Source organism: Ascaphus truei, unplaced genomic scaffold (genome assembly GCF_040206685.1).
Source record: "Ascaphus truei isolate aAscTru1 unplaced genomic scaffold, aAscTru1.hap1 HAP1_SCAFFOLD_1610, whole genome shotgun sequence".
Classification (NCBI taxonomy): domain Eukaryota; kingdom Metazoa; phylum Chordata; class Amphibia; order Anura; family Ascaphidae; genus Ascaphus; species Ascaphus truei.
This window is the reverse complement of record NW_027454501.1, coordinates 1-14,926: the sequence shown is the minus strand read 5'-3', so window position 1 is coordinate 14,926 and position 14,926 is coordinate 1. Positions and strand designations below refer to the sequence as shown.

Sequence of the window (14,926 nt, the reverse complement as noted above, 5' to 3'; positions counted from 1 at the left end):
GCCACCAAACCCAAAAACCGAACTACCCTTCTTTCTTATACACATCGTCACTCACCTCGTCCATTTTCTCAGATGTTGGCGTCTCATCTCCAGCTGCCAGCTCTTTCATGTCCGAGCTCTCGGCTTTCAACGTCCGCCCTGGCTGACTTGACTGGTCAGTGGGAGACGATGACCTCGAGTTCTGGCAGAGAGAAGCCGTGCCAGGGATTGACTCGTCATCGTCGGAGTCTGGTAACGGGGTCGGGCTGATATCCTCCAACCCAGTGCTGGAGGGCCGCGAGGAGGGGGAGACACTTCGGTACTGGGCGTTAGAAATGTAAGGGGGGATGGGTGAGAGCTGGGAGGAGGAGGATGAGATGGGGCTTCCCTCCATCCTGACCTCATTGTCCGAGTTATGTTCGTTAAGGAAAGGTAGGCTGGTTCTCTGCTCTTTTAATATCATCTCGATCCTGGAGTCTAGACTGTTGTGCTGCATTTCCGACTCCAGGGTTGGCGTTCCGGGCGTCTCGCACCTTTCCGGCGTCCGAGCGAGAGAGGGCTCTTTTTGCTCCACTGGACATTCAGGCTCTGGAGGTGGCTCCTCTGGCTTCTCTTTCACTGGTATAAAGTCGATAGTGGCAGAACTGCAGCCGCCATCTACAAAGGGCTCTGAAGGTGGAGGCGCTGGCCTCCTGTACTCCGCTTCTCGTGACGCCGGAGGGAACGGATTCTCATCAGACTGCGGGTATGCTTGGTAGGGAGAAAAAGCCGATTTGTAGTTCAAACCAGAATGGCTCAGGGGTGGTGTTTGTGAAAACTGCGCTGACTCCTGGGATTTGGGCGTGTTGAAGCCGTGCTCATTACCCCGATACCCGCCGGAGTTGTGGACGTAGTGGTGCCCTGGTCTTCGGTTGTACGCGTCTGTAAATTTAGTTTCTTGTCTCCTCGGTTTGAACCCAGGCTCCTGTCCATAATGGTAAGCTGGTGTCCCCTGCCGACTGGAATAGTTGGAGTCTTGTGAGTAAGGAGTCCCCAGGCGGGGGGTGTGCGGGGTGCCTTGCGATTGGGGGGTATACTGGTAAGAGTTTGGGGTGTCCTGTCGACAGCTTGAATAGGCTGTATCGTGAGAAAACGGCGTACTGCTATTTGGGGTGACTGATGCTCCCACATTAGTCTCTTTTGTCCGTTTCACGGTTTCATTTACCTGGTTAAAGTGAAAAAAAGAAGAAGAAAAAAAATTAGCTTGGTTCACCATATATAAATGTTATGGCATATTCTTGATATGGCCAACAATATTTAACAGTCTGGAATCTTAATTTGTCCTACGATTAAACACCCCCGTGCATGGGCAATCATATTTGTCTTTTTTCAGCCCTGTGTTACGGTCACGTAATCTCAATCAATATTCAATTGTTTACGCACATTACTGTACATGTACAATTAATTTCCTTTACCTTTGTATTCATATATTTAACCAAAATACAAAATAACTGAATTGTACTACGCTAACATACTGTAGCAGGAGTTTGTGTGCTAAACACACAATCACAACTTGAATCTTGACATGGATTCCTGACACCGTCATGCAATACTAAGTTGATTGCAAATCTCTCTACTCTTTGGTCCCTATTCAATAAACTGTACAGTAGTGTGCTCTGTGCTGGAGGAGGCCAGCTCAATTGAAATTATTCAAACTAAAATCCTCTCCAGCAGGGGAAGTTCCTTCACAGCAAACTCAAGAGAGACCTCATATACATCAGCATGTGCATATTACTGCGCCCACAATCCATCTTTTCCTTGTGTTTTGCAAAGGAATACTGTTTTAATCCACTTTTAAAAGAACAACAAAAATACAAAAAGCAGTGATTGATAAAGAAAAAAAACAAAAAACAGATTTTCAAAACAGGATCGTTATTGAAAAAAAAAAAAAAAAAGGTTTTGATAATAAAACTATTTCTGCTTCATTGTTTAGAGGCAACTACGGTATTAAAAAAAATTAAAAAAAGGGGGGGAAGAAGTGCACACTGAGGGGGTAATTCTATATCCATAGGAGTGGCAGTTCAGGCCGTTTTCAGCCAAAAATCCACCATGAGGTCAAAAGGGCCCAAACAGCATCAATTGTTTTATTTGATTGAATTAAAGCTGTTCCAAATCATAACGTGTTATTCCAGTTCTGAAAGCCAAAAAGCTGATAACATCATACATCCAAGTTACGTTTAATGTTTCTTTCCAAGGCAGAGGTGCACGACTGCAGTCCTCGAGCCCCCCCACGGGTGGCTCAAATCAGTCCCTGCTTCAGCACAGGTGGCCCAGGAGGCTCAATCTTTGACTGAATCACTAATCGAGCCATCTGTGCTGAAGCTGGGATAGTCTGAAAATCTGACCTGTAAGGGGGGGAGGGGGCACGGGGGAGGGGGCACGGGGGAGGGGGCACGGGGGAGGGAGGGGGGGGAGGAGGCTTTAGGCCTGGAGTTGAGCGCCCCAGCTCTAAAGGGTTCAGTTCTAAACCAAAAGCAACTGCTATCAGATAAGTGACAGCAACTAAGCTTTACAGGAACAGTTTTGTGCTCGGGGAGAAGCACGGAAATGCAAGAACAGTAAAAGGTAAACACAGAATGGTTCCTTTAGGCCGCTGTGAAACGAATGAAAAGCCAGGCTCCAAAATATCATTTTCAGCAAACAAGATCAGATCAGGGTCTGGATTGAGATATACCAAAATCAGAAGGCTCAGTTGAAGCCGTTAATGCAGTGTTACAGATCCTCTTATTTCATTCAAACAAGTGCCATGGCAAGGCACGCACATATCAGCCTGTACAGCTCCCCCATGCTAACAGCATCTGTAAACGGTCTCAATAACCACTATTCATCTTACAATAACATGAGCCACCCACGTCCCGCAGGCAGCAAAGGAAAGGAATCCTTATAGTAAGGGCAGATAACATGTGCAATTTAGAACTGATGGCCGATAAATAAATCTATTGTAAGAAAAAAGTCTGGCCTCTTTTTTAGAAAGGAAAGATTTACCTGGATATACCAAATAAGTAAACATGGGAAGGATATTAATCCAGGGAGAAACTGGATTGCCATTACTGGAGTCCAGAAGGGATTTATGTTATCCCCTTATGAGACATCATTGGCTAATGTTTCCCTGGGGGGGGGGGGGGGGGGTGAGGGGGGTTGTTTGCCTTCATCTGGATCAATACAAATATAGGATGAGACTAAATTTAACATAAGCTGAACTCTATGGACATATCTTTCTATAACCTTATCTGCTTGCAATGATACAAAAATTTCCCTGTATCTTTTTATGGCGTTTTCATCGGGTACGAGCTCAATAACGCAGAAAATCTCCTCCGGCTTGCACCGCAGACCTGCGTCACCACTGCTACTATTCACAAGGAAGTGGCAGATCCAGCACTCATTTGGGTTTATACAAGAATGACAAAGCTGCAGTTCAAGCAATATCCTACATGTGTTTTTTTTTTAAATAAATCAGTTCTGTACTATGAGAAAATACTTTTAGCATTTAAAAAAACCCCACAATTTTAAAGACATTTTTAAATGTATTCTAATGTAACAAACATTTTTATTCCGATAGCAACCATATACAAAGTCACATCCCCTTCCCCTTCTGAAACAGCATCACCTTTTTGAGCCCTGCCCTCTCTAGAAGTGAACCAATTGAATCTAGTGCCTGTCTGGTCACATGATCTTTTGAAGATTACCCAAGATGCATTTAGTGAACCCAAAGACAAATCTTCAGCGATCGATTACGGGAGAACAGATCAATCAGCAACTTAGCTAATCACTTGTCAGTGTGTATATTGTATTGATGCACATATTGAATGAAAAAAATTAAAAAAAATAATTATATATATATATATATATATATATATATATATATATATATATATATATATATATATATATATATATATATATATATATGTGTTATGGTGGGTAAAAAAAGTGACAAAAACCCTCCATAGTAAAGCATAAAGCAACTGTAAATATTACTGTATGTTCATTTGCATGTCTTAGACAGGTCTGCAACCCTATCTTTCCCCATTATCGCCCAGTGGAAACGCTGTGTGCTGGGCGATAATGGGGAAAGACAGGGTTGCAGATCGGTCTAAGACATGCAAATGAACATACAGTAATATTTACAGTTGCTTTATGCTTTACTATGGAGGGTTTTTGAAGTGAAACTTCTTTAGTGGCACCTCTGATGGGATAAAACTGGATGATGTGGGGCGAAATGTGAAACGGAAGTGACGTCACGTAATAGACGCCACTCCGCTCACACCGCCCCTGTCACATGCCCCTGTCATATCGCCGCCGCACCCCCCCCAGCCCCCCCCCGAGCCCCACACACACCGTGACATCGCCGCCGCTCCTAACGGCCGCTGCCATGCCGCGCATGCGCAGTTGTGATGGCGCCGCTGACGGACGCCACACATGCGCAGAAGCGGCTGGCAGCGGCGTCGTTCCCCCCACACGCATGCGCATGTACCCCGCGGGAGGGGGGGAAAAAAAAGGGTGCGCACAATTTGTGGCGGGGGGGGGGGGGGGGTGGGGTGCGCAGGATTTGTGAAGGGGGGGGCGCAGAAGGGGAGGGGGAGAAGTGGTGCGCAATTTTACACCCCGCCCCTGGCTGCAGCAGGACACACACACACACTGACTGCCCCCCCCCCACACTTCCCCACACACTGACTGACCCACCCACACCTCCCCACACACTGACTGACCCACCCACACACTGACTGACCCACCCACACACTGACTGACCCACCCACACACTGACTGACCCACCCACCCACACCTCCCCACACACTGACTGACCCACCCACCCACACCTCCCCACACACTGACTGACCCACCCACCCACACCTCCCCACACACTGACTGACCCACCCACCCACACACTGACTGACACACACACTGACTGACACAAATACACACACACACACACACACACACACACACACACACACACACACACACACACACACACACACACACACACACACACACACACACACACACACTGACTGACACAGATACACATACACACTGACTGACTGACACACATACACACACACACACACACTGACTGACTGACACACATACACACACACACACACACTGACTGACACAAATACACATACACACACACACACACTGACTGACACACACACACACACACACTGACTGACACACACACACACACACACACACACTGACTCAGATACACATACACACTGACTGACTGACACACACACACACACACACACACACACACTGACTGACACACATACACACACACACTGACTGACATACACATACACACACACACACACACACACACAAGGAATTCACACTTAGTGCAAATAGCTAATACAGGGGATGTGTGCCGAGCACGCGCATTATAAGTCAAATTTATTTGCGTTTTGTCACTGAAATTGTATTTTGATTTTTAATTAAAACATCACCAACACAAATACAATTTCTGTGACAAAAGTCAAAGAAGTTTCACTTACTATGCGCGTGCACAGCACACACAGCTTTTTTGTCACTTTTTTTACCCACCATAACCTTAATAATTGTGGTGAATACCTAGTCTAGTCTCAAAACAGCTTAGCCATTACAACCAACCTCACACTGATGATACCCATCAAGGTTGAAACATGTCTGTGAGTGGGTTTACTGACTTTGCATCTCATCCAAGCCTCTGTCTAAGGCCTGGGACCCGGTGCGCCCGGCGGCCACACGCGAGTTCCCCACCAGCAGGGGAATCCTACTGAGCCAGTCCCGGTCCCCCCTGGCTGCACAGCTCACTACACGCTGTGACGCGTCAGCCGCTACGGGATACAAGAGAATGGTGATCCCTAGCGTTGACGCGTCACGTGGTGTGGCTGTGAGCCAATGAGGAGGGGAGGCTTCGGGAGGAGGAGAGGCTTCGGGGAGCGGGGAGGAGTGTGGAGGGAAAGCAGCGTGAGTGCCTGTCTGTGTGTGTGTGTGTGCCTGAGTGCGTGAGTGCCTGCCTCTGTGTGTGTGTGTGTGTGTGTGTGTGTATGTGTATGAGTGCCTGCCTGCGTGCGTGTGTGTGTGTGAGAGAGAGTGCCTGCGTGTGTGTGTATGTGTGTGTCTGAGTGCGTGAGTGCCTGCCTCTGTCTGTCTGTCTGTCTGTGTGTGCCTGAGTGTGTGTGTGTGTCTGCGTGTGTGTATGAGTGCCAGCCCGAGCCCGTGGAGGGGAGAGTAGCGGGTCCCTCCGCTCAAGCCACGCCCCCCCCTCCCGCTCAAACCTCCCACTCCCACCCACCTCCCGCTCCCTACAGACCGCATATCGCGGTCTGTGTCTGTCAGCGCCCCACCTGTCTGCAGTGCGGGAGCGCTGACGGAGAGAGCGGGGCCTTAGCCTTAAAGCTGTGTTTAAAACAGCATGCATTGGCTTGAGGAGTTGCTTGTGCAATACGAGCTTGAGACAAAAGGTGGCACTGTGTGCTCATTTGCATGTCATTTCCCAGAATCCCTTGCTGCTGTGGAAGCGCTGTGTGCTGGGCGATAATGGGGAAAGATAGGGTTGCAGACCTGTCTAAGACATGCAAATGAACATACAGTAATATTTACAGTTGCTATATATATATTTTTTTTTAACGACAGCCGACGACTGAGCTTTGAGGAATCCCTTTACACACACAAAAAAAAACAAAACACAACAGCTGTACAGGTGCACATCAATGCCGGCTGAACAACTTCATTTAGTTTTGTAAGTTGTAACAATAGCTTTGCAAAGTAAGATCCACAAGACTAACTGGGAAGATGGCAAGTGCACACATCAGGGGACATTCAATGATATACGGCTGTCCCAAACTGGGAAAGAACACGTCAATATATACAATTGTCAATAACTTTGTTAAACCCCATCACAAATATGCTTAGATATTATTTCCCCAACCACTGGCTCATTTTTCCAATGACGAGATGTCAGGACAAAAATCAACAAAAAACACTACAACCTTACAGCAGCAAGACAACAATCAGCCCCTTATTCTCCTACACCAGTGGTCAAGGGCAACCAACAGGTCAGGATTTAAGGTTACCCCTGCTTCAGCACGGGTGCCTCAGTCAATGACTAAACTACTGATTTCGTCACCTGTGCTCAAGCAGGCATATGCATAAAACCTGGCCTGGTGGCGGCCCCTGAGGACTGGAGTTGGCCACCCCTACAATCTGCTATGAAGCCTCTTCCAAGCGTGGGAGAAGAATTAATCCCATTGATTCAATTAGAGCCAAATCTCTTCCCCAGCGCGTGGAAGCCGCCCCACAACTCGCGGAGTATGTCTACGTTAGTCTGGTAAATGACACCAGACAATGTGAATAATTTAAAAACCTGCAAACGCAGAGCTGCCAAGTCTTTCACTTCCACGGCTGAATCCTTTGTGGAAGCTTTTATTTTGCACCATTCTACAAACTCCTCCATATTGGTATCTCTGTGACAATCGCTGAGGTCCACACTGACACCATCTGGTCACTAAAATTATGAAAGCAGCATTGGGATTTGAATGTAGCTGCACACAACTCTCCAAGGAGAATGGGGGATACGGCCGGAGAACGGCGCCTATTTCAAAAGACTAAAACGGCGCACATACCACGGAGACTGGCAGTTCCATTTTAGCTGCTTAGGATTCTGAACGTACCTGTGGAGTTTCATTCACTGTGGGCGAGGCATCCAATTCCCCGCCAGTCGGAAGAGTCTGAGGGGTGTAGAGACCATTAACTAACAGTTCATAGAACCGCATGCGCGTTTCACCTACAAGAGGAAGAGTAAATGAAACGCGTTAGAACTCCGGACATTGAACAACTGTCCCTTTATTCTTAAATGTATTAAACCTTTTAATGGAATGCAGCCGACAGGTAATGCCACTTGGAAACATGTTTTTTTAGGGGCACTATATATATATATATATATATATATATATATATATATATATATATATATATATATATATATATATATATATATATATATATATATATATATATATATATATATATATATAATGGTGACCAAACTCCTGTGGTTTATGCCTGAAAACTGACATTCAAATATCCCGGGCTCATTCCCGCTCTGCTGACAAACCCACAGTTTCTGTTCTGCGTTGCCTTTTTAGTGCTACATTTTTCAGAAAATTAAATAAAATTACCCAGTTTCAAATCCCTATTCCTTTGATATTCCACAGGCAGATAAAAGTCAGAGTAGGCCATTTCTCCTGAATCACTTGCCACTTCTCAATGAATGTGACGATGCCCGACCTCTGTAGGGGCGGAGTGGTGAGCAAACGGTGCTATGATTCTTTAAAAATTCTGAGGTTATGCCGCCAATAAAAAGGAGCAATGATCACCACAGAACCGCAACGTCTTCCCACGTTTCCTATGCACAATCCCCTCCTGCCTCACCTACATTTTTAGACTGTGAGCTCCTTGGAGCAGCACCTGCCTATTATCTCTGTTTGTCAGCGCATATATACACACTCTGTTATACAATGTTATCGTCCCGCTTCCCACAGCAGAATGTGTTGGCCAGCACACAATCGGATAATAGTAGTAATGCGTTAACCCTGTCACTGCCAGAGGATGAACATATCGCTCTATGCCAGTCCCTCTGCAAGGAGAGTGGTTCACGTTTTTATTATTTATTAAATCAGACAGAGCCGGCACAGAATCAGTATAAGAGTTCTCCGTTTATTTGTAAAGGTATAAACATTTCTTTGTTTTGTTAAGTTTACGTAAGTGTAGAATGGTGAATTCGATGTAACGGGGATATCCATCGTGTGGCTTGAGGTCGTGTTTGAGTTGAGGAGAGAAATGGTGGATGATACCGTGCAGCGTGTGTATCTGATAGCTGGTTAATACAATAACCGAGTCTCTAGCAGGCTGGATGCTGCATGTAAAGCTACCATAGTTCATTTGTTGTTCACACATCTGTACCTGAAGATGATAAACAGATATTTATATATATATATATATATATATATATATATATATATATATATATATATATATATATATATAAATAAATGAATACCGGCACCAGAGTAGTTTAAAAAAAGAAAATTGTGATTTTAACGATGCACACACCACAGGTAACCTGACGTTTTAGTCCCCTAAGGCAGGGGGGCACAAACTTTTTTGTCTGCGCCCCCCCTGCTTGCGCCCCCTCCCCCATACCTTTTCTCCGGCGTCATGCGACGTTGCGTTGCCATTTGACTCCGCATCACCAGAAGCCGCCGGAGACAAGGTAAGGGATACACCGAGGCCTCGTGCACTTCCCCGGCACTTCATTTAAAAGTTGTGGTGAAGAGCGAGGGGCCTCTGTAAGCACCGCGTCCCCTCCCCCCACAGAAAATGTCATGCACCCCTAAGGGACCCTCACAGAAGGAATATATATATATATATATATATATATATATATATATATATATATATATATACATATACACATATACATATACACACACACACACACACACACACACACACACACACACACACACACACACACACACACACACACACACACACACACACACACACACACACACACACACACACACACACACACACACACACACAAAGAAAACTTATTAACACACACGCGGCAAACAGCAAATCAAAAGATAAAGAAATGCTCCACCAAATCCCGATTAAAGCAGCAGTCCAAGCAATACCCTACACGTGTTTTTTTTTTAAAAATAAATCAGTTCTGTACTATGAGAAAATACTTGTAGCATTAAAAAAAAACGACATTTTTTTATGTTTCTATTGTAGGAAGCATTTCCAAAGTGACAGCCCCTTCCCCTTCTGACAGGCTCTGGCTCTTGAGCCCCGCCCTCTCTCTAGCAGTGCACCAATTGTATCTAGTAACTTCCAGGTCACATAATGCTGGACTACATTGCCCACAATGCTGTGCAAGAACTGAATTAGATAGCTCTGAGCAAGTGATCGATTACAAGAGAACGGATTGATCTGCAGTTTAGCTAATCATGTGTCAGTGTGCAGATTGTATTGATGCACATATTGAATGGAGGGAATATTACACTGTAAGCTCCTCGGGGCAGGGACTCCTCTTCCTTAATGTTACTTTTATGTCTAAAGCACTTATTCCCATGATCTGTTATATTATCTGTTATTTATTTGATTACCACGTGTATTACTACTGTGAAGCGCTATGTACACTAATGGCGCTATATAAATAAAGACATACAATACAATATATATATATAAAAATTTAAACGGCAGCTTGAACTGCTGCTTTAAATTGATATTCAGCCTTGCAGCACTGTCTGTCTTTGTGATCTTTATCGTCCAAAGTACAGAAGCCAACGTTTCGGTCTTTCCGAGGCACACACCATCCTGAGGAAGGTCGCAGAGACAGAAACATTGGTTTCTGGATGATAAAGATCACATTGTGATATTCAGCCTTGCAGGGCTGTGTCTATTTCATCGGAGTATGGTGGAGTATTTATCTATATCAGGCCAAAATGCCAGATGACTTATTTGCGAATGGATGGGAATCCTGCATGTTCGCATAAAATGCACATATCTTGGCCATTTCTGAATGCGGGTAATCTTACCCCCTCTATGGAGGAGATGTATTACCATTACTCTGAGATTAAACGCAGAGCAGCAAGTTCATGCATGCAGAATTGAAGCAGTGATATTTATTGAGGGGCCAAGCTGAAAATGAACATGATGGAATATAAAGCAATGCTAAGTAATACCATATTGCCTCTTACTAGACCAGGGGTGGCCAAAGCCAGACCTCAACGGCCACCAAGGGGTCAGGTTTTCAGGATATCCCTGCTTCAGCACAAGTGGCTCAGTCAAAATCCAAGAATGAGCTACCTGTGCTGAAGCAGGCATATCCTGAAAACCTGACCTGTTGGTGGCCCTTGAGGACTGGAGCCCTGCACTAGACTAACTCTAGGGATAAATACTCAGTGGAGAAGTATTCTCTTCTTGCTGGGCATGGGTAATTGCACACAACTTGGCTCACTTTAATTGGAAGTCCATTTCGTTTATGCGGATACTCTGTATAATTAGACTTTGCAGCGGCGATTTCACAAAAACGTCTACTTTAACCATTAAACTTCCACAGTTAAGCATTTGACACGGGTATAATAGAAGGCCCCTGTGCGTGTGCAGTGATGGGAGACTGAAAAGACCCGCTTTGAGAGTTGGCACCTGGGCATGTTAATCTTATTCCCACATCCCTCCCCCGTTTCTGTCCAAATCTGTCATGTCGGTAACAAATCCAAGTACAAAAGTATTACCCCCGTAGGTAACTCCAGCCCCTTCTATTTGTTTCCATGGATTGATGGCACATTGCCAAACCCACAAAGATTTGTATACTTGGACAACATGGCCCAAAACAGTTCTATTCCAAAATACCCACAACAGCCCATTCACCTGAATAATCTGCACGGAGTCTCATGGAATAGCACCGCTTCGTAAATATGGGCCCTTATTACTTAAAAAATTATTATTGTCATATTTGCTTTTGCAAAGAGCTGGCAATGTACCCACTGCACACAGAAAATGTGCCGACGTCTCTACAACGGAAGAACTGACAATCTGATCTTTGATGCCTGGGACACAGGGAAATAAAGTGACTTGCCAGAAGTCACAAAAAGAACAGACACTGGGATTGCCAAAAGGCATTAATCTTACAGCCAAGCCAACCCTAACATTACAGCACTTCTGTACTGCTGTGAAGCGCTATGTACATTAATGGCACGATATAAAGACATACATACGTCAGGCAGACTATTATTGAATAAAGACCAGTAGATGATCAATTCAATAAAATAACAGAGGTAGTCAAGCAATGACCTATTTTAATAAAATGGGAACTGGTCTTATTTCCAAATACTACCTTTAAGTTCTGTCAGTGGGTTTGGAAAGCTGCTAAACGCGTGATAGCAAACAAGGAAACACCAACTGACAGCAAAGAAGGTTTCTGTCATTGCAGCCCCCCCCCCCCCCCCGTTACTATACTGTGACAACTCCCCTTGTGGAAACTTTCTTCAGAGAGGCTCTTGACAAAGGGACATAGCTCGAAATGTCGAGTCTCTTCAGGAGAGTGTGTCAGCCATGTAAGTTCTCTCTATTCTGTATACAGCCTGTCTATTTAATCTATTGCAATTGTCACTATCTGGGTATGTACACTGAAATACAAATACTTTTTTGATAGAGACTAGTGTCCATCCTTTCTTGAAATTTAGATTTGGGTGCTTTATTCCCCCGTACCTGTCTATAAACCTTAAAAAACACATCATGACTGTGCCCTGCAATGTGACTAAATGAAACAGATGTATACAGTATCTGCAATGTGTGCAGTATATTACGGGTATTGCAGAATGAATTAGAAGGCTGTTGCAGTGATGTACGCTGCATGCTCAGTTTTGGTTTCACTTTGGAGTCCCTGTCAGTGAGTCTATAGCAACTGGTTTGTTTTCAAGGTGCAATCCCACTGTCATTTCCATAAAGCAAAAAGCTGCAGCTCTGCCACACATTCTCTCACTTTGTTCTGTAACGTGGGTTTGAAAATGTTGGAAAGTTCTATCTCCAGAAAACACAATAATAAAAACATTAAGGAATGAGGGTCCATAACTATTTCCGCTCATTACTACTAGATATAACACAACATCACATGATGTGACACACAGTACGTGAGTAGTACACTGGTAATGTCACTGCCTTTGATGTGGAAACACCCAGGTTCGAACCCCAGTGTTGGGTTCTTTCTCCTTATGAAGTTTGTGCCATTTATAAATCTAAACAAGGAATGGCAATACTAATTGTATCATTTTTGCATTTGTTTATGGTACACGGTGGGGATAAAGTTAGCCCCTTTGGAGGTGTTACGTTATTAAAGTAGATGTCAAACACAATATTGTAGTATTGTTGTTTGCCTAGTTGACGAATAAACCCAGCAGGCGTAAAGATACATTTGTCACTGAATAGGAAATTTAAAAAATGACATAACTATACATGGACCAGTGCGAATTAAATTGGAAGCGCATAAGACCAGCAGCAGCAATATAGATGTGTACAATGAGGTTAGTGTCGCAAAGTACGAAGCTACAGTGTACATAGCATAATAGTGCTGTAGTATAAAATAAATAAATGTACAGATCAACTGATACAAACAAGCCCTAAAAGTCTGACAAATCTGTCAGCCCGAAAATATTCATTTTTCACTGTCAGTATAGTATAATACAGCACTAATCCCTTATTTCTTAAAAGCATGAAAAACTACTGTCTATTTAAGAAACTGACAAACACACACACACACACACACACACACACACACACACACTTTACTACCCTATGTATGTTTCAGCAAACTGTCATTTTGCATTACATTAAATACACAATAAATCTTATTTTTAGCAAGTGTCAAATTATTTTCTCCATGACAGATCCATGCAAAAAAATAACCATTGAAAAAAAACAAACAAAAACAAACAAATAATACTTGCACAACAACTGATCTAAAGCTGCAAAATAACAAAGAACAACGTTGGTCTCCAGAATATGCAAAAAAAATAATCAAATTAAACACAAGAGAAAGTGACAGAACAGCAAAAGTTTTAGCAAAATACAGGCCAGCAGTTTCCTAGCAACAGAACACACACTTCCCACACGTGACTCGCGGGGGCCAGGCACACGGGCTGTGGGTTGGTTTTTTTTCAAACCGATCAGAGGGTTCTACAACGATCCGATCAGTTTGGGGAGGGAGGGGGGACCGAGCCTGCGACACCGAGTTCCCATGTGACCCCCAGACAAACCTTTCGTGTCCAGCTCCACGTGGATGATGTTTCCCATCACGGAAGTGCTGTGCAGGTTGTGCACCGCGTCCCTGGCGCCTTTCACGGTCGCAAAAAGGACTTTGGCAATTCCCAGGTGCTTCTTGTTTTTGGGGTTGTAAAGGATCTCCACCTCCTCCACCTCCCCGTACTTCTTGCACATGTCGCCCAGGAAGTTTTCCCGGATGTTATCGTTCAGTTTGGCGAAAGTCACCTGCTTGGGGGGCACTGGCCCCACGTAAAACTCATCGATCTGAGAATAAACACAACGGGGCAAGCTTCACAACACCATTTATTCCAACGGGGGTCACCAACTAGCCATGGAAATCTGCATGTTGCATTTAATCCACCTCGATTATAAAGTATATTTAACATGTAGTTAATAGACGGTCTTTTAGCAAATAAAAAATAGGAACCACGTGTTTTAATTAGTGAAACAAAAAGAAACTCATAAAAAACCCACTATAACGTGACAGTATTACTCTCAGCTGAAGTAGCAGTAACCGGCCGACAGCATACATGCAGCATGTGGGTGCAGGGACACTTGGAGACAGGGAAGTTAGTAATACTTGGGAATATCAGGGGATCCGGATGTTGATACATCACAGAAGGTATTCCCATGTCTATGGATCAGCAGGTGCTCGGTTAAAGGGGTTAATACACATACAAGGTAGCAGCTGCTATGAAATACCTTGAGTTTAGGGACAAGTAAATCCAGTTCTTTAGTTTTGGTCCATATCCGACCCATTCTGGGATCTCTGACTGAATCCACTGGGGGAACTCCAGAGTTCTGAAAATAAAACCCACACATTAACACAGCAATCCCCCCCCCACAACAACAATAACAGGAGGACTGGTGGAGTGATAGGAGAAAGGGGGAGGGGGGGGATGTTGTGGGGAGGAAGTGTACATCTGACACACTTGTCAAGCTGCACACATGGGACACTTGCTGGAAGGGAAGATGAGCTGGGTCCATTTGGGAAGCTGGAGATCCAGTTGATCTGGGCAAGCGTATCCTGGGTCTAGGGGATGCAACTTCCACATCTCTGCCAGCTTGAAACCATTTCCCCAAC

General features: G+C 44.5%; 1 protein-coding gene across 2 annotated transcripts in view; it reads right to left on the bottom strand.

Moving 5' to 3' along the window:
- Positions 1-14,637, bottom strand: part of LOC142476443 (histone-lysine N-methyltransferase SETD1B-like) — a 51,245-nt gene extending 36,608 nt beyond the window's left edge. For both annotated transcript variants that reach the window (XM_075581816.1, XM_075581817.1), the window contains exons 1-4: positions 14,545-14,637; positions 13,836-14,106; positions 7,680-7,792; positions 56-1,183 (exon numbers count right to left, since the gene is read on the bottom strand). In XM_075581816.1, coding sequence (XP_075437931.1) covers positions 56-1,183; positions 7,680-7,792; positions 13,836-14,106; positions 14,545-14,601 — 1,569 coding nt within the window. In that variant the 5' untranslated portion in view covers positions 14,602-14,637. The remainder of the gene's footprint in view (positions 1-55; positions 1,184-7,679; positions 7,793-13,835; positions 14,107-14,544) is intronic.
- Positions 14,638-14,926: the final 289 nt, after the last annotated feature.